Source organism: Papilio polytes, unplaced genomic scaffold (genome assembly GCF_000836215.1).
Source record: "Papilio polytes unplaced genomic scaffold, Ppol_1.0 DF824269.1, whole genome shotgun sequence".
Classification (NCBI taxonomy): Eukaryota; Metazoa; Arthropoda; class Insecta; order Lepidoptera; family Papilionidae; genus Papilio; species Papilio polytes.
In genome coordinates, this window is record NW_013524935.1 from 1035140 (window position 1) to 1061842 (window position 26703).

Sequence of the window (26703 nt, forward strand, 5' to 3'; positions counted from 1 at the left end):
CTCAATTGTATAGATTTCGACTAATCGTCTATTTTTCAGGTATGAATAAAATGATATATTCCCGAGGGTCAATTATATCTTGCATCTTGTACAATAAAAGTTATTTTTATAAGTTATAATAATAAAAAAAATATCTCCCACGCCATATATTTAAGGTGCAAATGTTCCTATGTGTGTTAGATGGCATGTGCGTTCGTGTATTGACCATTACAATAGCATCGTATAAATGTCGTGTAAAACATTTTTCTAATAACAATAAACTTTAATCTTAATAAAATATACAATTTTGAGTTTTGTTTTTTATTTTTCCTCATACATACTATAAATTTATAATAATCAGTTCAGATTTTTTTTTATAATATAAGGTGGCAAACGAGCAAGCGGCCACCTGAATTCACCGAAATGGCCACCAAAACATCCGCAATTGCAGATGCGTTGCCTACCCTTAATTGACGGAGGAGGACAATATATAATAAATAAACATTTAGTTAATTAAAGATTTATTACAAAAGCATTGAGATAATGTTAATATAATTACAAAATTTTTGACAGTAAAAGAACTAAATTGATTCTTAACCTTACACTAGTTTGTTTAATTGTCATATCTTTGGAATTGTATGAGGATGACTAGATAGGTTGTGACCGCTCCAAGAACCTGCAATTATTAAATGTTTTATTACTTCTGTCTCTTATCCAGTCAGTATGCTCAGGTCTTAAGCCCCCTCAGAAGGGGCTCAAGCCTCCTAGAAAGGGTTTAAGCCCCCAAACGGACTTCAAGCCTTTAAAAAGCGGCCAAACCTCCCAAAAATAGTACGTGCCAACCAGGATAAACGAAGTCCCCTCAATATGCTTTACAGTATAGCTCTCATCCTTTTCTTAACTCTATGTAAGCATAGTGAATTATAGCTACGTTATGAATAACTAGTCTTCGCCTGCGTGGAATTAAAAAAAAAAGCAAACAGCTTTTGTGATCTTCCAGACTATCCTCTACATCTATGCCAAATTTCATCGAGATCCGTTCAGCAGTTTAGGCTACAAATTGACAAATATCCATCTATCCAAACTTTGTCATTTATAATATTACTAGCTTTCGCCCGCGACACCGTACGCGTGGAATAAAAAAAAACAAATGGTAGTAGGTTATCTGCTCTTCCAGACTATCCTCTTTGTCTATGCACAATTTCATCGAGATCCTTTCAGCAGTTTAGGTTACAAATTAACAAACATCCATCCATCTAAACTATGCATTTATACTAAGATTATGAGCAAAAAAACTTACTGAGGCTACAAGAGGTCTGTCGAGAGTACACATTCCCATCGGAGAGTACGTAACAGATTGCAGCATTAGTTGTCGTGCGAACACTTCCAGGCGCGAGGGCAGGCTGCCGTTAGATGGCGCTGATCGCATTAGCTGACATACCAGACCTTCTGTTCTCTTACCCTGATGATAATAGTCAGCGATATATACTTCTAGTACATCCAATGAAGTGGATATTGGTGTTATATAGACATTTCTATAGTAAGATCTTCTATTTCGACAAAATTACCTCAGCAATGGTGTAATGACACGGCTCGACGACAACGAACATACGCAACATGTGTGTTGCACACCATAGGAATTGCAGCACCAGGAAATGGATCCTGTTTGTTGACACAACTGAAAATAAAAGTATTATTAGACTTGCGATCTCGTAAAGATATGCGTCTTGAAATTGTTGTATTTGACCTCAACTATTAGTACAATTATTTTAAAAATCACTCAACATTCATTAAGATATGACTGGTTCTTCATACTAATATTATAAACGTGGATTTTGTTACTACTTACTTATCTCAAACGCTTTAACGGTTTGAACATAGATGTAGAACATAATCTAGCAGAACACATAGGCTACTTACTAAGTTGTTTTTTCGGCGCGGAATAAGTCGTTAAAAGCTAAGCCCATATTACAACGATCTCTTACTTATCTCCATAATCAAGAAGTACGGTGTGACAATCAAGTGCAGCAACGTCGATATTAGTATAAGTATAAGCGGCAGGCCGTAGCTGCGGTCAAGGGCGTGGACGACGTCGCAAAGAGCGCCGTGCAGACACGCCAGCCGGCGGATTGCCTCGCACGGCGGCACCACTAGCCGAGGTTCTCCTGTTACTGCAGAACTTAGAAGCATTAGGACCAATACTTGCACTATTAAATCTGCAGACTGCTAGTGTTCTGTGTATGGCGATCTTTAGGATTTTTAAGTACTGTGAGCATTCTAAAACTATTTCAATCGATTGCTGAAATCTCGTAAAAACAAATATTTTGTATGTATCGTTTTATAAAGAGAAATAAAATTTTACTACTGGGAATATTATATAAGATTAGAGAGTCGGTGTCTCAAGGGTTTAACTTGAATTGTAATCTACAGGTCTTGGATTCGAATCCCGCCATGTACCAATGTGATTTTCGAATTTCATATGTAAGTACATAATTTACCCGAGGTTCTTTCGGTGAAGGAAAACATCGTGATGCAGCCAGCACATATCGGCAAAGATATGTGTGACATCAATCAACCCGCAGTACGCCTGCATGGTTGACTATGGCCTAGTCACCCTAACTTAGGTTAGGCTCCGAGCCCCTCAGTGTGGATGTATAGTAAGCTGGTGATTATGATTACGAATATGTAACCTGTATTTCGTATAATAACGCTGTGTTCGGGATCGTGCAGGGTGTCGACGAGTAGGCTGACGTTGGCGCAGCGCCGCGCCTCCGTCGCCCCCATGCGGATAGCTAGTACGTTTAGAGGCGGTGGCTCGTACATTTTCTTTACTGCAACAAATGTTGATTTCAATAACGTGGATTTTGTTTAAATTTATGAAAACAGGCAACACTGACATTATTTTAGTAGGATGTTTGTTACTTGAGAATTTTGAATACTTGAACGGAATGGAATATGGCATAGGAATTTAGGCAGTCTGGTAGATACCATAGTTGACTATGGTATCTACCAGATATATCTATCTTATCTTTATCTCTTTAAAATGAACATTCTCATGGAATATGTTATGTTTTTTTTTTATTTCTTTTTGGTAGAAGAGGGACGTAAACGGGTGGCGGGAACACCAAGGATAGACTATTATGGATCGTGCGAAAAAAATCGGAGAGAAATTAAAAGTTTCCAATTTTTTTTTATTGCTTTCCTACAATTATTAAATTTATACTTACCAGGAGCGGATACAATTTTGGCGGTGAGAGCGAGTGCATTGTTGACAGCTTGGAACCTGGCGCGTACGGAGAGCGCCGTGAAGGCAAACTGGAGCTCTAGGATCATAGCCACGTACCACAGCACGTAGAAACCTATGTAGTTGATGACTACATTCCCTGCAACATGTAGACATGACAAATAGGGTAGGCGACGATAACTGACGAAGGAAGGAGATTAAATTATGTATTTGTTTGCACAGAAAGACATCGGAACTGTTATTATCGATATTATTTATACTTACACTGTCTCTGGAACTTAGTAGCTTGCAGTGCGTAGAAACAGAAGTCATCAGCTATGAGAATGGAGAAGAATATGAGAATGGCGAGCAAGATGGCGCACAACTTGCGTTCTGTCGCGCGAGAATACTGCGCCCCAATGCTGTGGTCCACCTACGAACAATTTGTTCTATATTTAATGTACAGAACGATTTCTATTCTATTTAAATATCTCTCTGTCTGTCTGAGGTTTTTTTCAATCATTTTGCGTCGGTCTTTCTACTCCTGTGTAAACAGCGTGATTGCTGGATGCATTATTTTCTTTTCTAAATTAGGTTTATAAAAGGTCTTTCACTACGAATGGTTTCAGATATGTGTAAGCAGATGAGTTACCTTCTTATACATATCTTTTGATGTTCTTGGACTAAATCATGAAGGCTTTAAAAATTATTATGTAATTGAGTGTATCTTACAGATGCGACGCTCTCGCAGAACTTGAGCATGTTCCGCATACGTCGGGGCGCGCCGTAGACTCCAGCGCCGGCTGTCACCGCGACCACCAGCACATCGCACGCCGACACGACTTGCGACATGCGGGATGACATCCGAACTGATACCTCCACGCCAGCCGACATCTCCGCCACCAGCCCGGAGATTGTAGATATCACTGCAACACCATACACATGTTATAACATGCATAAATTTCGCCAGAGAAATATAATCTTTCAATAAAGCCGTGCTAATACATTTATTCCGTAAGTTGTAAGCCTCAACTTTATTTCCCGCAATAATCCATCCCTATCAAGTCTTCGGGCGGGGATCCATCGAAAAATCGAAAATCACATTGGTACTAGGCTATTTAAATTCACAATCTGTGGTTAACAAGTCAAGTGCTCAAACACCTTAGCCACCACACTTCAATTAATATCCCAGTTACTTTATTTTCATGATTGAAAATATTTTGATTATCCTTCGTTATCAGACTTACCTAAAATGGTAACTAGTATATATCCGTATATGCACATAGCGTTTGAAATGGAGACAGTAAATCCATTGCAACGTGACTCGAATCGCAGGGGAGCCAGACCAAAGAAACTGGATACCTGGAAATATATACTGTTATAAATTACGATCTTGTCGCAAACTATCGCAACTAAACAGTTGAATTGGCTGCGAAACAATTGACAATCGCAAAACATTTGAGCGTTAGTTTAGTTATAGGTATGTGAGAGTCAAAATGGCGGGTGTACCATAGCGAATTAAATTATACCACTTACTAAAAGAATGTTCCTAAATTGTACTATTCAGTAAGTTACACCCACCATATTGACGTCAATATGGCGGGTGTAAGTTAATTTCGCTGTAATTTCGTTCTAGAGAAGGTACTATTTTTTTTTGAGCGAGGTTCTAACTAGTACAATTTAGGTACATTTTTTAAGTAAGTGTTATAAATTAATTCGCTATGGTACACCCGCCATTTTGACTCTCGCATAGGTATGCGCCCGCTCTTAGAGTCGCGAGTTCTTAGAACCGTGATAGCAATACCATGCTGCTACGGACTGTCTTTATTCATTTACTTTTTTATTAGCTTTATTAACAGTTTTCCTTACCCTGAGAATGATAGCATGTGCGCCGCCGACGACACAGTGCATGACTCTAGTATCACCCGCGGCCGCGCCTGTCTCGCCGGCCGCAGCGCCAGTCTCTCGCGCCACTTTATCTGGTTCCACGCCTACAAGATTAAGAACAACTCTAGGGAGTAAATTTGAATACGAATCGAAAGATACACTCATACTTTCATACTAATATTATAAATGCGAATGTTAAGATGGATGTCTGTTAGAGTCTGTAGCTTGAACGGCTGAAAGGAATTTCGATGAAATTTGGCATAGATATAAAGGATAATCTAGAAGAACACATAGGCTATTCCCTTTTGTTTATTTTAAATTTCACGTAGAAGTAGTCGCGGGCGAAAGCTAGTATAGTATAAAATCAGTTGTCATTTATTCAAGAAACCACAACTTACCCATAAAGACGAGTCTAAATTTACCGAAATCTGAATGAAACCTGATATACTCGTAGTAACATATCTCGCAGTGAACTGTGAACTATAAGGGTCTCTCCCACCACTGGCTGATAGAGGCTCAGATAGCTTAAAAATGACGTCACTGTCAGATAGGTAACAAAAACCGATATTACCATCACATATCATATTTTACACGTTGGAATGTTATTAGACGATTTACAATTTAGTGGGACAGGCCCTTAGCATTCATATCGAGCAATTAGCTCTTACGACGTATAGTATGAACGACAGGTTTTGAGTAATCGTTTTAAACGTCAAATCGTTTTAAATCGTTTTAAATAGGAATGGGTTACGTTAGTTCGTAATTTATTACTTGTGTTGTAATTTGGAGTAAGTACAATAATAACCTCAAAATATCGACAAAGAGTGGACAGTAGGGAATTCCAATTTGATTTGTTAACGGCTGAATTGTGTGTAAATGTATATCTAACTAATGCTGTGTTTCTGAAGTTTGCGGTTATTTTGTCATTACCTAGCGATTCATTATAGTTAGGTTGACTTATGTTTCAAAGCAGTAAAACTCAAGTTAAGTAATTCGGAAGTGCATTTCATGAATTTATCGAACCAAAAATACTAATGGTTAAATGTAGCTCGGAGACCGGCCATAAGTAAGCTGAGTAAATACCTTTATTCATCACTAAAATTGTAGACAATTTAAGTTAAAAATGTTTTATTAAAGCACTGAACTCATATAAAGTACGATAGTGGTAAATTTAATTGCATTTTACGATCACTGTATTCGTTTCGTCGTCATACAATGTAACTATAGGTCCTATCGAAAGTTTTGTTTAAAATATTGCTATCGCTTCATTTCTCTTTGAACAAAGAGAGATAACAATATACAAGAGCTTAAGTATGCTGATTTTATGATTATCACTTTACAATTGCACTTAATGATACACTTTACAACTCGATATTTTTTTTAATTAATTCGATGAATTTAAGTATACACAGCCAGAGGCAACCTTCCCGCGATTTTTACACGAACAAACTGCTATCCCACGAGTATGAAGCGAGTTTATTAAGCTGTCGTATCGATCATAGTTATAGAAAAACTTTAATTGCCTATCTCTTGGAAAACACTTCATAATACAGTGTTTTACAACCTAATGTTATGAACGTGATATATATGAGGTATACTAACTTCATATCGAATATGAAGTAGCTGTCGCCCGCGACTCTGTCTGTGTGGTATTCAAAAATGACCCTAAATTTCGTCGCACGATTTTGAGCTAAACTATTTTACTACGTCGTAGTCTTTGACTCCAAAAATCAATCAAAAAAAATGGGACCGACCTGCAAGCATTACCTTTCGGATAAAAAAAAAATTATCAAAATCGGTCCACTAGCGGCGGAGTTATGTCGTAACATACATAAAAAAAACATACAAACGAATTGAGTACCTCCTTCTTTTGGGAAGTCGGTCAAAAAGTAAGTAGCCTATGTGTTCTTCCAGACTATGCTCTATGTCTATGAAAAATTAAAACTCTAACATACATCCATCCATCTATTCTTCCGCAGTAATGTTTATAAGATTTGCTTTTGGAATAATCATTTTTAACTAGAACATAATTAAAGCCCGCTGTAGAATTAGTTGCGATGTTCATATAGGTTTGTCTACACTCGCAGTTTTCATTGAACAGTTGGACTCTTCAGTTGTAACTGAGCAATCGTCTGTTGCACGCTTTTAGTCGATAATTCAATTATTAAACGAAAATCGAAGTTAAAGTTCTATAAAATCAGCATACAAACACTTTTTTAAGTCCGTTATTGTTTTCTAAAGACGAAATCAAGAGTGCAGTGGAAACTCACTGTTATATGACATTGTTCTCGTTGTAAACAAAACATCAATTAGCGGCAGATGTTTCACCGCTGAATCAAAACTGACATATTTATCTGTTGAGGTGTGAAATGGCAATATTGTAGGGACGTATATTTGTAGGTTACGGAAAATAATATTTTGACCGCGAATTCGTCCGCATGGAATAAAAAAGTGCCTATGTGTTCTAGACTATCCTCTACTTCTATGCCAAATTTCATCGAGATCCGTTCAGCCGTTTAGGCTACAAATTCTAAGCAACATCCATCTATCCATCCATCCATCTAAACTTTCGCATTTGTTGTTACTATGAAATACGGATAGCTATTACCCGCGAATTCGTCCGTACGGGATTAAAAAAAAATCAGTAAGTAACCTATGTGTTCTGCCATTATATTATCTACATAGTTCAGATGTTTTTATCTAGATCTGTTAAGCTGTTTTGAAGAGAATGACTAACATGCCATCCATCTTAAATTTATTATTTAGCATGATTATAATTGTCGTAAAATGTGTTTTGTCATATGAATATATTTTCTTGTCCCTTTCTTGTTTCATTTAAGAAATAAGAAAGGATAGACGATGAATGATAAAATTAATTAATTATAAAATATATACTTAGCATATTTCAGGATGTTAAAACTAAAACCGTCCACACTTCCTTCTTGAGACAAATGCAAACTGTTTTTTTGTTTTTCAAACGCTTTGGATTTTAACGTTATAAACTTTTACACCCTAATTACGTTTTAACATGTTCATATATATGTTTTCAATCAATGTTTGTAGCACTTTATAGAAAAGTAACACTAAATAAAAAGTAACCAGATTCGTTAAAACTTACCTCTACTTTCACATTGAATATTTAAGGTAATTTACTTTTAATATATAACAACGTCACGTGTATTTTCACGTAAAATGGAATACAAACTGTCATTTAATAGACACTTTACGAATAAAGTAGTTTTTGTATTGATACAAATTGTATAGAAATAATTTAGGGCGTACCATGCGGTGACGATAGCTTCTGTAGTACTAACGGTTAGCTTTGAAAGATTGTGTTCGTTTCGTTCTGCGTCATTTGTTGTTCAAATACGTATTTCGAGAAACCGATTTATATTTAAACTTACAATGAGTTTTACAATATACAAAAACGTATTTTATGAGTGTACAGTCACTTCTTTAAGATAATTTATGCTAACACTAGCTTTCGCCCGTGACTCCATCCGCGTGGAATTAAAAAAAAAGTGTTCTTCCTGACTATCCTCTACGTCTATGCCAAATTTCATCGATATTCGTTCAGCTGTTTAGACTACAAACTCTAACAAACATCCATCTAAACTCTCGCATTTATAATATTAGTATTAGCAAGATAAGATTAGGTGGCATGTGTTGCTAGTTTTGGGGACTACTAAAGACGGGATACCTAAGATTTACTGCTGAACTCAAAGTCTTCAATAAGTCATTATTAAACATTTTGCATACGTCTATATAATAGAGGACATTTTAACCTTGTTTTCACCAGTTAGACTCTAGAAGACGAATAAATTATTTTTTTACTGTGTCTTCGTACGTTCAAAGGATCCTGTAATAGACTAGAATGACTTTAAAAGTAGAATTTTAATTGCCACACTATCTAGTTATGGAAACGTGTCTCTTGAACGTTAAAATGTCATTTGTTCGAATTTTAAATTGCACATTATGCTAATACTAGCTTAAGCTCGCGACTCCGTCCGCGTGTGATTAATAAAAAACAGAACGAAGTAGCCTATGTGTTCCAGATTATCCTCTACATCTATGCCAAATTACATAGAGACCCGTTCACCAGTTTAGGCTACAAACTCTAACAGACATCCATCCATCCATGTAAACTTTCGCATTTATAATACTAGTAAGATAATATTAAAGTAAGTATGATCGATTAGTTTTAAAAATAAAAGGCTCTTAAAGTGCCTGCACATCGTTACTTAACGCAGTTTCTTGTAGTCAGTTAACTGGTTAACAACGAAAATGTTTCTTTTTACTTTACATCTATGTTTGATTGTTAATATTGCTAACACAATTCATCTAATTGATGTAGAACGTGACAATAACTATCCTATTACAAGAATGGATTTCAACGACAAAGAAAATATAATATCTGAAAACATTTTACAGCATAATGAAGATGACGAGTTTATTATTTGGACAACGGTTACAGATATAAGAGAACAAAAGAATTCTAAAAATGTTGGATACAAAGATCCAAATAATAATAATTTGAGAATTAAACGACAGGCTACACCGGAAGGAAATGCTCAAGTATTGATTGGTACTTTTCAAGCTATATTAAGACCTTTAAAAGCAGGTACTGAAAGTAAAACAGTTTTAAATTAAAAATGTATTTAAAATTCGAAAATAAACATTCCGAGAAATAATTTTGATGTTTTGTTTTACTTATTTGGTGATCTCATCATCTTCTTCCTTATCCTACTCCAGTAGCGGAATAACAGGTTTTTGTCCTCCACATAACTCTATCATACTTCATCTCAGTCATCTCTCCCTTTTTGATCATGTCACCTGTCACGCAATCCATCCATCTTTTTCTAGGTCTACCTCTACCGGTCTACCACACTCAAAACTAACGTTCTCCTTGTAACATGCAATTCATCCCTCCTTATATCATGCCCATACCATGCTAACCGTTTACTCCTTACTTTGTCTACCACTCGGGCAATATAGCACTTAAATATAGAGTCTGTTTACTTTAAATTTAACTAGCTGCTACTTGCGACTTTGTCTGTGTTGAAATAAAAGAAAATGCGGAGGCAAAATAAAATATTATTCAATACGCAATATTTATTAACTAAATAAACAATTAACCGTATTAATATTTAATGTAAAATGTGTTGTAAATTAACAATAATTATTGTAGCTTTAGCTAAAGGTCACGGGGCCGTTCACCTACCCGATGGACCGAGGTTCAGTCCATACTGGGACTCAACATCCCCACTGCCCTGAGACAAGCCGAAGACAGGGCGGTATGGAGGCAGCTCGTCGATGACTCGGTAAATGCTTATCAGGGCAAGCACGACCTTCAGCAATGAAGAAACGAAGAAAAAGAAGATTGTAGCTTTAGTAAATCATTTTAAACCTGTGAAATATTCATGGAGCATTAGTAAGAACAAAGGACAAAACCTACAAATGGCATATTTTTTTATTTACGGGAAAGTCCTTTAAGAGAAGCAGCATTTAAAAAATCTTATTATATTCTTCTAAGCGTGTTTCTACTGCAAAAGTCATTTCAATTATCTTCTCTGCTGTAAGTGGAATAAAATTATTTGTAGTTACATCGTCTATTCTTGCTTTGACATCGGTGTTGTTAAATAAAGTGAAGACGAATGCACTCTCTTTGTTATTAGTTGCAAAATCATTCTTATAATAATTGCTTTCATTGCAGAATTTAGAGAGTTTTGTTTCATAATTATTTGAATTCTTACGCTGCGACATTTCATTAAGAATTACGTCTTTCTTAACAATATACTTCTTTACTACAGGCAGGTGTTTTTTTATATGTTCACTTGTATTATAGAATGAATAGTTTGCTTCTTTGTGGGATAATTTTTTGTGATCATTGGATGTTTTGATTTCTTTCTTGTTTGTTATATAAAAATCTTTTTTATTATCAATATCGTATTTTCTAGGGCTTTCTATAGTGAATATTTTTATGTCATCTTTTTCTAATATTTGTGGTTTATATTGTAAAATATCTATGAGATGTTCGAGAAGAACTGGAACCGTTTTTAATATGTTCTTGTATTGATCGCGATTGTTGACAGTTCTTTCAGCGAGATCTGAAATCGTTGTTACGAAGTTTTAAATTCACAAGTATAGTTACTTAAGTCTTAATTATAATGCTTACTAGCTGTTTCCATGCGGCTTCATCCGCATGAACTTATAATAACTTTATATTATTTTTAATTTAATTACAATTGTCAAAATTCAAATTAACAAATGACAACGATGGCAAACTTGGTTCTTGATGGCAGTTAGTAGCGTATAGTCTTTCCCCACATTAGGGTTTTTATCCAATTTATTTACCACCTAACTTTAATAGCGTGAAAATATATAACTTAAAGCATGACGTAAATGTAGGTGGTTTTATTAAAAAAAGAATTATTTAAAAATATGCTAGTAATTGCTAACATATTACGCCACAAAGAAGTGATTGTTTACACTTTAGTATATTAGTATAAATAAGGTTTTTAATTTCGACGTTTCGCAAATTTCAAATAAAGCCTTTTGAGTTAGTTGAGTAGTTTTAGCTAAAACTTGTAGTTAGTTAGTTATTTATTAGAATAAGGACTCTAAATTTCAATTTGTCTTCTAGATGTTACATGAAGATTCTTAACACCATTCTCTAAAAGATGTGATAGTCTAATTTACATTTATATGTCATTAAAATAATTAATGTAACTTAACTTACCTCCAGCGTAAACAATCACGAAATGAAATATTAAAAAATGTGTATATTTCATTTTGTGAACTGTAGCTATGATGTCCTTAACGTTTATGATGGCTTAACGTACGGTCTACTTTAGATAACCTAACAGGAAATAGAACTTGTAACATGAATAGACAAGAAACATTTACCATAATTAGTTTTACCATAAAGTAAATTTAAGGACGTTTATTTCCATCCATTTAGTAAAATGTTGGTAGACAATGCAACTTATTTCAAAAAATTATCTTAAGTACACACTTACATTATATAGCTCTTATACTATACGGTAATTTTTACTTCGTGGGAAGGGAATTTTATTCTTTGTCTGTATTTAATATTGTAATTCTTACAACCGCGCAGCTTTGACTAAACTGTCGCACAATCGTTGTGCGATTGTCGATTGTTTCGCAGACAATTCAACTGTTTGCAGAACTAAAAATCGAGTAGTGAGCACTTGTTAGATAGGACAAAATAGTGTTATTTATTAGAACATACTATATATATATATATACTATATATATACATTTAATCGCATCGCGCGCGTTCTAATTATTACAACCGCACACCTTTGTAATAAATCTTACTAATCTTACTTCTTATCTTACTAACATTATAAATGCGAAAGTTTAGATGGATGGATGGATAGATGGATGGATGGATGTTTGTTAGCGTTTGTAGCCTAATCGGCTGAACGGATCTCCATGAAATTTGGTACAGATTTAGAGCATACTCGGGAAGAACACATAGGCTACTTTTTATCCCGGGAATAGTTACGGTTCCCGTGGGATTCATTAATTTAGTCTTTTAATGTTTACTCGATCATTCTGCAACGGTTTAACGATTCTTATTGAAATTTGGCACAGATATAATAATAATAATAATAATAATAATAAAAAAAATAATAATAATAATAAATAATATATAAAATAAAGTCTGGAGTACACATGGGATAAGCTTCATCCACGAGAAATGTCTGGTTCCCGAGGGATACGTAACTATTTGTAATTTATATAGTTCGTATGTTTTCTAATACTACGCGGACGAAGTTGCGGGCAACAGCTCGTATAAAATATTTATGAATTTTATTTACTAAGGGCCTGTCCCACCAAACTGTAAATTGTCTGATAGCAATCCAACGTGTAAAACATGTCATGGAAATATCGGACTTTGTTGCCTTATCTGTGGCGTCATTTTTTTAACCTATTACACAGCACAAGTTATTTTTACTTCTTCTAAAGTCTTTCTAACTGGTGCAAACAACGTTAAAATGTCCTCTATAATATAGACGTATACAAAATGTTTACTAATGACTTATTGAAGACTCTGAGTTCAGCAGTAAATCTTAGGTATACCATCTTTAGTAGTCCCCAAAACTAGCAACACATACCACCTAGTCTTATCTTACTTCTTAATAATATTATACTCGTAAATGCGAAAGTTTAGATGAATGGATGGATGGAGGGATGCATGAAAGGGTCATTATAATCACCAGCTCTCTAAAGACTCCCCTGAGGGGCTCGGAAAACGTACGGATCTTAAAACGTCACAAATCAATAAGCAATATTAATAAACTGTAATCAGGGGCGTTATTTTTATCAGTAAAAGTAATCTAGGTCCTAGGCTTTAATTAAACTTATCTGATTTTGTTGTATGCCTTTCCATTTATAAGAAGATGGAATAATGCTTATAATTGAGGCAAAATGCATTAAAAATAAAAGCAATTTTTAATAACAGTGTAATAATTTTTTATACAATCAAAGTTTTATGTACACGAATATATCTTACATTTAAAATCTGTCAGGCTACGATACCATTTACTTTTGTATATAGTGGAAAGTTCTAAAATATCGCAAAATGCCGGTCGATCGCCATGCAAATATAGAAGAATGTGAGGTGAATGGCGCTTTTCTGTTAACTATCCGCTTGCAGCGTTGGTTCGGAATGGCTCCTGTGCATATCAGAAAACGAGAATCCCAATATTTTGTCAGTATATGTCGCTTGTATATCTATCTGGGATATATATTCTCAATAATAAATTGTAAGTAAAGAGTAAGGAGTTGTAAAATTATTGATTTGTATGTTCTCATTTGACAGGAGACTTGTCATCTTTAACACCATGTAGACATAAATCTACTGCTGGACTTTATTTCTTCCCAATGCCTTCCAAAGTAGTCTGGCTAATACAAAGTACAACTAAAGCTAGTAGACTACTTTGTAGACTACTTTGTAGTCTACTAGCTCTAACTATCGGCTGNCCCCCCAGCCGATAGTAAGAGCTAGTAGAAAAATGTTGTTTCCTTCCCTGAAGGGGCAATAGTGGTTGTTTTTTTTTAAATACAATCTACAATTGCAGGTGGACCTTTATTACTTGCCATGTTTTGGGACATTTCCATAAAAGACACAAGTCGTACGGTCTCTTTTGGGTCATCGTCTAGAGGCATATTGTGGTTGATGAACGTTGTTATTTGTACGGGAACGTGCCTCCTTGGTTGCCTTGAGGCCGAGAAACGAATACTTCATCTGATGAGTTGTTTAAAGGAGATTGATCAGGTTTGATTTCTGTCATATTTGTTACCTTAGACGCCGGTTTTTATTTCTTTTGTCTTTGATAAAACAGAAACTGCTATATTTTATTACAAGTGCAACGACAGCGGATATGTACTGTTACGTTATGGCTTGCAATGTTCTACAGTTTACGCTTTAGAGTCATTTACGCTCCAGTTGTCTAGAAGACTTTGGAAGGCTAGAAGTAATAGTTTTATGTTGCCTAAATTTTAGCTTCGAGAAATTTATTGGTGATCGAAGAATTGTAGTCAAAAAGCAATTAATGAACAAAACATTACATAGGCTTTTCTTCTACATTAAAAAAATCGATTTGGCAATATGCAGTTTTCATCTATTTTGTCTGTTAAATTAAATTACTTTGATATTATATTTTGATAGATTGACATATGAATATTTTTAGATAAATCTACTTCTGAAGAACCAAAGAGATCAATCTAAGAAAATTGGAAACGTATCTTCAATATTTATTAATTATTCATGTCTCGTAATGCTTGTTGTGTTGCTATATTACGTCGCTTTTTTGAACGAATCAAAAAGGGGAACAGAGAGTAAGTTGTTTTAACATTATTCCAAACAAGTTATACTCAATTTCATAACATTAAAGGAGACAACTGAAGTAGATAGAATCATATGCATGAATAAATGGATGGACGAATGATGGAAATGTAACTACGTTGTAGTCTTTGACTCCAAAAATCGAACAAAAAAATGAGACCCACCTGCAAGTATTACCTTTCGGATAAAAAAAATATTATCAAAATCGGTCCACTAGCGGCGGAGATATGCCGTAACACACATAAAAAAAGATACAGACGAATTGAGTACCTCCTACTTTTGGGAATTCGGTCAAAAAAATATAGACTAGATATAGTGATAAATGGATGGATAACGAACTGGTAAAATGTGTTTTTAATATATTTTTTTTAAATTACAGTGATGATTTTTTACCTAAATAGTTTTGAGAACACACAGTATTTCCAAATGTTTCTAGCTGGTATATTATATACATATACTGTACAGTTATTTAATGTTTCGTTACACATAATAAACTGTGAACTTGAAGATATACGTTTGAACGTAGAAAATAGTAAGTAATGCTGTAAAATTAATTAAAACACGCTTTGGAAAATCCTTTCAATTCAGAAGACAAATATTAATGTTTAATCAATATTTCTGTAGATGTATCCAAAAACAAAGAAGAAATGAATGAAGGCGAGGATCCGCCATTAAAGGTTTCAACAAAATCAGTCAACAGAGCAATTGATCAACTCGGAATAACGGAATTAAAGAGACCAGGTTTGTGTTTTCTCTGTTACGTCTGTAACACACAGATGTAAAGCGAACGAAAAGCGAAACGAAGCGAACTTTATTATAATTCTAATTCTTCTATTCTTCTATTCTCTAGAAGCGCCAAATGGTTTGGGGTACGGACTATCTCGCGGTCGAGAGAACGAATCCTGCCATTCGTACCCTCGAGTGAACCATATCCTAGCACAAACCTAGAGCTTAGTTGGAATGGTGAAAGGAAATATTAGTAAATTAAGAAAGATCTACTGGTTTTTTTTAAAAAATCTCGCATACATTTATTGCGTTCAGGTTGAGCAGTTTCACCACGTAAAACCAAATCTATTATTATTGACCAATATTTGCATTTCCTATTCACTTTATATTTGCGTATCCGTATTCTTTATGCTTTACTTCGTTTTCTCATTATATGCTACATTTACTCGTATTACAGACTAGCTGTTCACGAGCAGCCTTATCGTAAAAGCCATAGGGCTTTTCATTAAAAAAAGAATTATTCAAAAACATGCTGTAATTGCTGACATCTTAGGCAACAAAGAAGTGTGTGTTTACGGTTTATTACAATAGTATAGATATAGATGTAATATTTAATTTGATAAATTTTGCATACATCTGTGCTATGCCCTTTTGTATAGCGTCAGCTTTATCAGAAGAAAAAGAAGAGAATCTGCACCAGTTGTTACGCCAGCAAGACCGCATCTGTGTTCTAATTGCTCGCTGCAATAAGAGAGATGGAATGCTGATGCTCTGTGTCATTTATACTTACGTGATGTGCATCATGGAAGTAAGCTATAACTCGATTGCAACTCTTTCTGAAGCAGGTAGTATACTTTGATATTGTCTGATAAATTAGATGAGAAGTGTCATTATTAAAAATGCTTCGTAGTTAAAAATGCTAAAGTATAACATGACATTGTATATTCTTTCCCATTTATAAGCGTCATATTTTGCTTTTTTTATTTTTGTTATAATGGCTGGACTGTGTCACAATTGACAAACACGGAGGCCAAATTCTAGTCTACTTGGAATAAAAAAAAAACATCCTCTTTCTACGTCCACTTCACTATTTTAGAGTATTTAGTTACCTGTTTGCTTGTTAAAAACAGCGTAATAAAAGAAATCCTTAATAAAACTTTTATTAATTGGTTAAATAAATAGTTTTCAATGACTACATTTTTTACAGAAAATACTACTTACTGGATATATTTCTACTGCACTCAACTCTTTTGGTTCTTTTGGGTTACCATTAACATTGTGAAAATTGTCAATGCTTGTGAGCGAACCACGAGCGAGGTATGTACGTCTTAATAATATACATTTATGACAATCACTTAAATTACATAGTTTCACTTGCATATTGTATAGAACTTAAACAACTTATTCTTAGATCAAATGAGACTTGGAGACGTTTATTTCCAATCTATTTAGGTGATTTGACACTCACAATGCAATTATAGTTGGGCCAAATTAATAGGTCAGTTGACGTCTTATCGTCTAAAATCACCTTCGTGTGCCGTATTTCAGATATCAATTATATAAACTACCTTGCAACTTGTAATGAACCTAACCTCTGCCTAATATTAGAAATAATTAGGTTTCTTCCGATATTTTGAAATTACAAACATTACTGTATCTATGGATCCTTCTATTAGATACACAATACTATGTGTTAATTTCTTACAGAGGACAGAATCCAAGAGACTAGTGAGTTGCCTCATGAGCCATGTCGCAAAGAGTAACGACCCGCTCTACAATATCTTGGACAGTTATTATCACCGCCTACGTCTAGACAATGTTCACTACTCACCACTCGGCTTGTTCCAGTTGAACCACAACTTTATGTTTACGGTAATTCAATAAACTATGTAAAATATATGACATAAAAACTAAACTCACTAACTCATCAGGTTGCCGGGAGGCGGGAGTTTTCTCAACCGACATACGAGTACAGTTAACCTCGATAAGTTAAAGTCTAAGGGAAACACAAAATATTTTAAGTTATCAAGGGTCTATGTTGTAGAGGTTTTAGGCTCTGACTGGAAGGGAACATATTATTTTTTGTAGTTATTGAGGTTTTAAGTTACCGAGGTTTGAGTTATCGAGGTACTACTGTACTAATAAAAAACGTAATGTTATCACAATAATTACAGAAATAGTCTTAAAAGAATATCATCATCATCATCATCATCACCAGCTCACTGTACGTCTCCCCTGAGGGGCTCGGAGTCTGCCCTAAGTTTCTTTTTATAATAGAAGGTGGCAAACGAGCAAGCGGCCACCTGAATCCACCGAAATGGAAAGCGACCGATGCCCATAAACATCCGCATTTGTAGATGTGTTGTCTACCCTTAATTGACAGAGGAGGAGACGCACATAAAGAGGAGATTTCCCCTTCCTATGCGTTTCCTTTCACTTTTCCTTCCCATCCTTTCCTCTTAAGAAAAGGGTGGAAAGGGAAAGGGACTCAAATTAGGCCTCCGGCACCACACTCTTCAGACGAGACGCGGAATTGCTTCCACTTCACGCCTGTTTTCTGTGTGGTCATGGTATTATACCGGGCGAGCCGGCCCATTCGTGCGAAGATGTTAAAGCGGGCACTACCACTGTCAAGTTAGGGTGACTATCAAAAAAGAACATCGTTTTTAAAAAAATGTGGTCTTTTTCAGGTAATGGGCGGAATCATCAGTTACTTGTTTATATTTATAGATTTTAATTTGGATACCGGATTTACTAATAAGCATACTTAAAGGGAAAATGTTTTTTTTTTTTATTAGTAATATAACCTCAATTTATCGTATGGTAAGTATAGGCAGTTTCAATCATTTTGGCGGCTCAAGGTCAGCTGCGCATTAGTGCAGCAACTCATGGGAAGTTCAGAGCTGCCAAGATATTTAAAATATTATAATCAATCCGTTGAATGATTGGAGTTAATGAAGTTAAAATTCTATAGTTGTTTAAATTATTGTTCTTATACTCCAATTTTTTTTTGTTGTCGCGGAGAATGCATTTACGCACTGCTCTGTCTGTGCTGCGGAGGCAGCAGGGACAGTTTCGTGTGGGACTCCCGGTCTTACATTTCGGCTGGACTACCCACTAAACCCCGTGATGGTCTCCTTCGCCCAAACGGGCCGTGGCATTTATGTTAGTTTATCCACGACCCAGCTAGGGGAAGTCTCCCTGCTCTTCGTATACTCTTATAAGGAGAAGACACTTTAGTATAATGTTATCTTATTGATATTTGATAAAATGCACGACATTAAATGGCTTTAAACTTTTGAAATGTAATTTAATCTCACCCTAATATTTTAAGCATAATGTGTGTTGTGATTAATAAAATAGTTTAAAAATATAACTGTATTTTCCTTTTTTGACTAACTTTTCGATAACAAACATTAAAATGAAGTGTTAAGAAAATTAATCCTTACAATAACGTTACTTAATGTTAATAGACTGAGATCCAAAAGGTTTGACCTACCCTCATCAGATTTCCTGAAAATCTATGTTAATATATGAAATTTCAAAAGTTTGTAAAAAGTTTGTAATGTAACCGAAGAATTGTTTGGAACTATACCTGCCGCTGAGTTCCGTCATCGCACGAGTCGACAGAGTGCCACACATCATCGATACCACCTTGATGGTTGGCATTCCACAACGACGAGGTTTTCACGTACATTCTTACCTCGTACAGTCGCGTTGTGGAACACTCTGTCCTCAGCGGTATTTCCAAACAGTTACGACTTAGGGGCCTTCAAGAAAAGAGCTTACTCCTCCCTTAAAGGCCGGCAGCGCATCTGCAGTACCCTTGGCATTGCGGATGTTCATGGGCGTCGGATAACTTAATATCAAGCGATCCGTTGCTCGTTTGCCCGCTTTTCTTATATAAAAAAAAACCGGGTTGCCTAACCCTTGCCTGGCAACGCTATATTTAATTGATCTCTTAGTGATTTTGGAATCAACGCAATTCATCGAGTTTCTGAAAATTTTGACACGAATCGATACTAACTATATAACGTAAATATGATTCTAAGTTTGGGTTGCCTATCTTTTTCCTGGGATACCTTAATATCTTAATTTTGAGTACAATTTTATCAGGAAACTCAGACAGTGCAAGCCAAGAATGAGCCTTTAGATCCTAAATGATGCCGGCAGTCTATTTTACATTGTAATTTTACAACCGCACATTTTTTTAATAATAAAAGCAAAGTAAATAGATTCAACAACAAAAATAATTATAACTTTCGTTTATATAAAAAAGGAATATCAGTGCATTAATCAAAAATATCTTGAAACATATAATTAATTTAAAAAGCCTACCATATCTGTAATATTTTTATTACTTGTATAGATAAAATAAAAGTTACATTAAATGTATAATTAACAATAGTTTACGTCCTGGAATTGTGGAATTTGTTTTAACTCATTCGTCAAAATGGCGTCGACAAACGAAGACGTGTGTTTAGTGAGGGGCACTTTAGCGACCGTATTGCGTTTGTCACGTGTGATGGGCGTAGCTGGAGTGGTCTTGGAGCGACAAGGGGACTCCTACAGCGTCCGTATATCTGATGGAACAATACTATACTGCAAAATCTTTTTTTGTATACTCAGTAAGCAGACATATCACCTGTAGAAATTATTTTATAATTTTTGGTCAACGAATTATTGTGTTTAATTAAGTATTATTAAGTAAATTAAATGTTTATCTAGTTATAGTTTTTGAATTATATTTAGCTAGCTGTTCCCGTGCGGCTTCATCCGCATGAAATTATGAAAATTTTATATTGTTGTTTACGTTTGTCAAATTATCAATTGCAAATGTCGAAATGACATCACAAACCTTAGTAATCTTGCTTCCTTGATGTTGGCAGCAACTTATGGTCTCAAACATTAGGGTGTTTATCCAAAATAAGTTTAATGGCGTGCAAATATATAGCCTATAGCGTGACGTAAGTGTAGGGCTTTTTATTAAAAAAATAATTATTCAAAAATATGCTGTAATTGCTGACATTTTAGGCAACAAAGAAGTGTGTGTTTACGCTTTATTATAATAATTATTATTATAATTATTACAATTATAATATAACTACATTTTATTTTAGATACATTGGGGTATGTTGTACTAGCAGCGAACATGCTTGCGACCGACTTGAATTCAAAAAAAACTCCTGAACTCAGCTTATTGCTAATTGCCATTGTATGGGGCATTATAATTGTGACACAAACAGTTTTGTTTACCTATGGAACGTTCCGCCTGAAGTGTCGAATGGAAGAAATGATAAGTTGCTTGAAGGACATACAAAAGGTTGTTAACTATATTTTCATAATGTATTTATATTTTTATTTTATTCATAGATACCGCACACAGCTTTGACTAAACTATCGCCACAACTATTGTGCGGTTGTCGATTGTTTCCAAGCACATTTAACTGTTTAGCAGCACAACCAAAATTCGAGTATAATATCATATGAATCTAAGCGAAACAGTTGTCCGATAGTTTTGTCAAAGGTGTGCTTGCGCTCGTAGTTTATGGGCAGCGGTCGCTTTCCATTTCGGTGGATTCAGGTGGCCGCTTGATCGTTTGCCACCTTATATTATAAAAAAAATTTGATTTTATATGCAAAATTTTAACAATTATAACCGGTGGGTAACGGGCATGTGAACTTAAGTTTAATTGAAATCAATACTAATATTATAAAGCGTAAAACTTTGTTTGATTGTAATGAAATAACTTAAAAACTACTGGGTCGATTTCAAAAAACATTTCACCATTATAAAGCTAGGTTGTCAATGAGTAACATAAGCTATGTTTTGTATTATTTTCTTAATTTCACGCGGACGGAGTCGCTGGCGGAAGTTAGTAATAAATAAATTTGTTTTTTAGGTTCACAAGGGCATCAATACAAAACTGGAAGACCTCAAAAATCCGTTTAGCGACGTAATTAAGAAATTTGTGATCTGGGCCTACGTCTTAGCCTACGTCAGTTTGATCTTAAATATTTGGGCAAATATTTATAGCAAAACTGGTATGCCAAGTACAACTTACTTCTAAATCACTCTACAGACGTTCAGAATTAATAAATAAAATAATCTTACTAATATTATAAATGCGAAAGTTTAGATGGATGGATGTTTGTCAGAGTTTGTAGCCTAAACGGCTGTACGGATTTCGATATAATTTGGCACGGAATTAGAGTATGGTTTGGAAGAACCATAGTCTGTTAGTTTTCTTTTAAATTCCACGCGAACAGAGTCGCATGAAGCTAGTAAATAAATAATTTAACTGAAATGTTCCGTGTAGGGGAAACTTCAACAGTACATTTCAACTGACAGTTAAAAATGTTGTATACACACACACTTTTTACTGAACAGTTTGATGTTTCAGTTGAAACTATAAGAGCGTATGAAGTGGACTTAAACGTGGAGTTATTTTGTTAAAACCTTTCCACTGGCGCGACTTAATATCATTTCCACTTGTTTTGATCGCAACTGCAGATCCTGTTGCACTTTTAATTTAACTGAAGAGTATGACTGTATAATTTTAATTGTCAGTAGGACATCGTTACTATATGTATGAGATTTGTTGGCGTACTATGTACCAGAGTCGCTTGTGGAAAGATATTTAAGTAATTATTTAGATCGGGTGCACACCTTTGATTATACAATCGCACAACTGTTGGGTGATTGTCCATTGTTCGCAGCCAATTCAACTGTTTAGCAAAACTAACAATCGAGTAGTGTGCTTCGTATAAGCTCGTAGGAATAGGCGTCAAAACAGTTGTACGATTTTAGTCAAAGGTGTGCGCGTACTCTTAATCAGATAATTTCTTTCAGTGTACACTGAGTACTGGCGCTTAATAGTACAACACCTTGAGAACAAAATGATTGTTCTTATACTCGCCCAAATATCTCTGGTTGCTCTTGATATAGAGACAGTTGTGAAGACAATTAATAATGGGTTACAAGAACTTATCCAAATTCGTGATCTCAAGCGTTTGTATATTCGTTTTAAATCTGTTAGATAATAGAACATTTGTTCCGTTTGTTTGATGATTTTCTTTATTTCGCTTCTCTCTGTAGTTTGCTGCACACTTTAAGTTTTTACTTAACATTACATTTACGTGTGTAGGCAATATTTTCATTCTTAGTAAACTTTACAGTTTTTAGTTTTGGCTTCACGCGTTAACATGTGAACTTTCATATAATGCAGGTGTTATCAGGAAATCTTCCTATCTATATTAGTCCATAGTAATATACGAGGAAAGATTTGTATTTTTGTATTGTAATAACTCAAAAACTACTTGGCTGGCTAAAGAAAATCCTTTCACCATTAAATAGCTCCGTTATCAGTGAGTAACACAGTATATTTTATTAATGTGGACTAAGTCTCAAGCAACAGCTATATACAATTCAGCGAGCGAGCGTCGAGTGTCGGTGGCTCAGTGGTTTCAGCACTTGATTTGTAAATCTACGCGTCTTGGGTTCGAATCCCGCCATGTACCAATGTGATTTTCGAATTTTCGTATGTCCATAATTTACCAGAAGTTTTTACGGTGAAGGAAAACATCGTGATACAACCTACACATAACAAAGAAATTCAAAGACATGTGTGAAGTCAACCAACTCGCACTTGGTCACCGTAGTTGACTGTGGCCTAGTCACCTTAACTTAGGGTAGGCTCCGGGCCCTCAGGGGGTACGAATAGTGAGCTGGTGATGATGATGTACATTTAAACAGTTTGATTAAAGCTGTAGGTGTATAGAGGCCTTTGTGATTGTCATTTTACTGTTTACTTTAGCTCTGCCTTTGCAGTCCAATAATTCCATTCCTGTATCACTGCTATTTTAGCTCGATCGATTAAAGTTAGTTATATTTAAAATGCAAAAAAAAAAAAACAGACGAATTGAGTACCTCCTTTTTCCAGTCGGTCAACAAGCTAGTTAAGGACGGCTTAAATCATGTATGATCGTCCGGTGACGGCACCGACAAGATTATAGAGATGAAGAAAGCAAAATAAACGATCTCTCTGGAGAGACCTTCGAGGGATCGAAAATTGGTCGGTGCCGAATGATCTATGAGTTAAGCCGTGTTTAACTTGTTTTTCGTCGTATTTTAGTAAACTAGCTGTTCCGATGGATTCATACAATTGAAATAATAAGAGCCTACGAGCCTAATTTCAAATGCGTATGTCAAACTGTTAATTAAATAACAACTACCGTAACCATGGCGTTCCTGCTTTTTTGATGCTATCGGCTTGTAGATTTGTCTTTTTCCCGTATGACAATTTATTTACCACTGAATTAATAGGTTGAAAATATATAGCCTAAAGCGTGTCGTAATTTATGGGCTTTTTATTAAAAAAGAAGTATACAAAAATATTCTGAGATAGCTGAACTACTACTGAACTGAGATACTATCCTACATACTAGTGTGTTTTTATGCTTTACTCGTATTATATTAGCAAAGAAGTAAAGTTATATAGATATAGTTTAATTAATGTGTTTTAATGTTACTAATTCTAGGAAAATATTTCAAAACATTGACTACAGCTTATATGTCACTGTGCGATATTGTTAAAAATTTTAACGACAACAACTCGACGATGATTGGCATGCTTATGCTTGTAATCCCCTTGTATATACTGATGTCCGGCGAATACTTGTTAAACCTGATTGTAAAAGGTACGTAATCAATTTATTACAAAATAATGAATTATTATTATTATCTATACTTATATTATAAAAGGGAAAGATCTAGATATTTGTATTTGAAATAACTCAAAAATTACTTGGTCGATTTCAAATATTCTTTCACCAAAAAATAGCTACGTAATCACTGAAGACCATAGGCTATAATTTTTTTTATTTCCACGTGGACGTAGACGCGGGCAACAACTGGTTATTTATATTTATATCCATACTTCTATATCTATCTGTATTTATACTAATATAATAAAGCGTAAACACACTACTTTGTGGCGTTGGATTTCAGCAATCACAGCATATTTTTGGATAATTTTTCTTTAATAAAAAGCCCCACAATTAAGCTATACATTTTTACGCAATTAAACTTAGCGGTTGGAAAACATTAATGTGGGAAAAGGACTATCAACAACAAGCTGACATCATAAAGGAAGCAAGCTTGCCACGGTTGTCATTTTTGCATTTGAATTTTGACATTTGCAATTGACAATTTGAAAAATGTGAAAAATAAAATAAAGTTTTTATAATTTCATGTAGGTAAAGCCGAACGGGAAGGGCTAATTTATAAAATACTAGCTGTTCCCGTGCGATTTCATCTGCATAAATTTATTTTATTATTTACATGTGTCAAATTGTCAATTGCATATGTCAAAATGACATGACATGTCAAAACTTGGCAATCTTGCTTCCTTGATGTTGGCAGCAACTTATGGTCTCTTTCTTACATTAGGGTTTTTATCCAAAACATTTACCCCGTAAGTTTCATGGCGTGAAAATATGTAGCCTTAAGCGCGAAGTAAGTGTAGGGCTTCTTATTAAAAAAAGAATTATTCAAAAATATGTTGTAATTGCTGACAGCTTAGGCAACAAAGTGTGTGTTTACGCTTTATTATAATAATATTGAAGTATTATATAATTAAGTATAGTTATAAAATTCCATTCAGAATGTAAAGAGCGAGCGAAGTTTATATGGAGGTGCGCACACTACTCGATTTTTCGTTGTGCTATTAAAAAATTGAATTTGTTGCGAAACAATTGACAATCGCACAACAGCTGTGCGATAGTTTAGTCAAAGGTGTGCGTCCGCTCTACGCTTAGAGTTTTTTAGATTAATCATATTTAACGCTTTCAATATGATGAATAATGATAAAGCTTCATAATTTGTTACAGACCGTGGTCCGGTAACGTTAAATATCTATATTAGAATCATTGGCAATCTCATGTGGTTTATCTGTCACTTAGTATCAATGTTTGTGTTAATTGAGCCATGTCATCGAGTCCATGAAAGGGTATTTCTTTTTTTTTTTAGTCACTTTTTGTATTATTCACAGTTTTTTTTATAATATATGTTGCCAAAGGAGAAAGCGGCCATCAGAGTTCACTAAAAAAACGATCGCCCATATATATGTATTCCCAATTTCAGATGCATCGCCTACTCTTTGTAATCTACACAATACATTATTTACTATCTTACTCGTAATATAAACAAATGTTTAGATGGATGGATGTTTGTTAGAGTTTGTAGACAAAACGGCTGAAACAATCTCGATGAAATTTGGCATAGATGTAGAGGATAGTCTGAATGAACACATAGGCTAACTTGCTTTTGTTTTATTTAATTCCGCGCAGACTGAGTCGCGGGCGAAAGCTAGTAATATAAAAAGGACGGATTTGTATTTTTGTATGTATTATATAACTCAAAAACTACTGGACCGACTACAAAAACTCTTGCATCTTTAAAAAGCTATGTTATCACTGAGTAAAATAGGCTGTATGGTTACATTTTTTTCAATTTCGGGCGAAGTCGCTCGCAACGGCAAGTATAATATCTATGCAATTTAATTTACAGATGAACGAAACACAGATTCTCGTCACCAAATTGATGTACAGCGTAACAAGTGCTGGTGAACCGATTCCATTCGAGTTGGATATATTTTATAAACAAATCGAACTTTACAAGCCAACTATTACTGCGCGTGTTTTCAATCTTCACAGAGGTCAATTATCTATTGTAAGTATTTGGCGCAGTGACGTCAAGCGTGCAGAAATTAATTCCCAATATGTATTACTAGCTGTCCCCGTGCGGCATCATCCGCACGAAATTATAAAAATTTAATTTCATTGTTTACATTTAAAAAAACTGCATTTCATTCCTTTCTTTAACAGATAATGGTTGGCGTGGTGACCTATTTAACAATTATTGTTCAACACTACAGCACCCATTTGTGAATACAACAAGAATATTGCATTGAATTGCTTCGAATGAAATCCTTCTTACACCTTTGTAAAA

The 26703-nt window shown here is 34.8% G+C and overlaps 3 protein-coding genes across 4 annotated transcripts; 1 reads left to right on the forward strand and 2 right to left on the reverse strand.

Moving 5' to 3' along the window:
• Positions 1–592: 592 nt before the first annotated feature.
• Positions 593–6243, reverse strand: LOC106105785 (gustatory receptor for sugar taste 43a-like). The gene is made up of 11 exons (XM_013286228.1): positions 6173–6243; positions 5072–5193; positions 4450–4564; positions 3935–4128; positions 3488–3635; positions 3207–3362; positions 2670–2810; positions 1965–2150; positions 1548–1657; positions 1280–1441; positions 593–655 (listed from the first exon to the last, which is right to left on the reverse strand). The coding sequence occupies exons 1-11, from the start codon at positions 6180–6182 to the stop codon at positions 593–595; spliced, it is 1407 nt and encodes a 468-aa protein (XP_013141682.1). The 5' UTR covers positions 6183–6243.
• A 4319-nt stretch (positions 6244–10562) lies between these two features.
• LOC106107961 lies at positions 10563–11922 on the reverse strand. The gene is made up of 2 exons (XM_013288997.1): positions 11829–11922; positions 10563–11196 (listed from the first exon to the last, which is right to left on the reverse strand). The coding sequence occupies exons 1-2, from the start codon at positions 11878–11880 to the stop codon at positions 10595–10597; spliced, it is 654 nt and encodes a 217-aa protein (XP_013144451.1). The 5' UTR covers positions 11881–11922; the 3' UTR covers positions 10563–10594.
• Positions 11923–20161: 8239 nt separating this feature from the next.
• LOC106107911 lies at positions 20162–26703 on the forward strand. Of its 2 annotated transcripts, XM_013288938.1 has the most exons (8): positions 20162–20320; positions 20813–21015; positions 21596–21737; positions 22546–22704; positions 24234–24392; positions 25584–25702; positions 26263–26424; positions 26580–26703. In XM_013288938.1, the coding sequence occupies exons 1-8, from the start codon at positions 20218–20220 to the stop codon at positions 26640–26642; spliced, it is 1110 nt and encodes a 369-aa protein (XP_013144392.1). In that variant the 5' UTR covers positions 20162–20217; the 3' UTR covers positions 26643–26703. The 2 variants fall into 2 exon arrangements, 1 of the variants encoding a protein (XP_013144392.1); XR_001225889.1 differs by lacking the exon at positions 25584–25702.

What these genes read in the sequence shown, in the direction of transcription:
- LOC106107911 (XM_013288938.1), top strand. Translation starts at nt 20,218, where the DNA reads ATGGGCGTAGCTGGAGTGGTCTTGGAGCGACAAGGGGACTCCTACAGC. An exon ending in GTCATCGAGTCCATGAAAGG is followed by an intron (nt 25,703 to 26,262) that starts GTATTTCTTTTT and finishes TTTAATTTACAG; the next exon opens with ATGAACGAAACACAGATTCT. An exon ending in ACAGAGGTCAATTATCTATT is followed by an intron (nt 26,425 to 26,579) that starts GTAAGTATTTGG and finishes TTTCTTTAACAG; the next exon opens with ATAATGGTTGGCGTGGTGAC.
- LOC106107961 (XM_013288997.1), bottom strand. Translation starts at nt 11,880, where the DNA reads ATGAAATATACACATTTTTTAATATTTCATTTCGTGATTGTTTACGCT. An exon ending in CGTGATTGTTTACGCTGGAG is followed by an intron (nt 11,197 to 11,828) that starts GTAAGTTAAGTT and finishes CAACGATTTCAG; the next exon opens with ATCTCGCTGAAAGAACTGTC.
- LOC106105785 (XM_013286228.1), bottom strand. An exon ending in TATACTAGTTACCATTTTAG is followed by an intron (nt 4,129 to 4,449) that starts GTAAGTCTGATA and finishes ATGGTGTTGCAG; the next exon opens with TGATATCTACAATCTCCGGG. An exon ending in ACAGACCTCTTGTAGCCTCA is followed by an intron (nt 656 to 1,279) that starts GTAAGTTTTTTT and finishes TAATAATTGCAG; the next exon opens with GTTCTTGGAGCGGTCACAAC.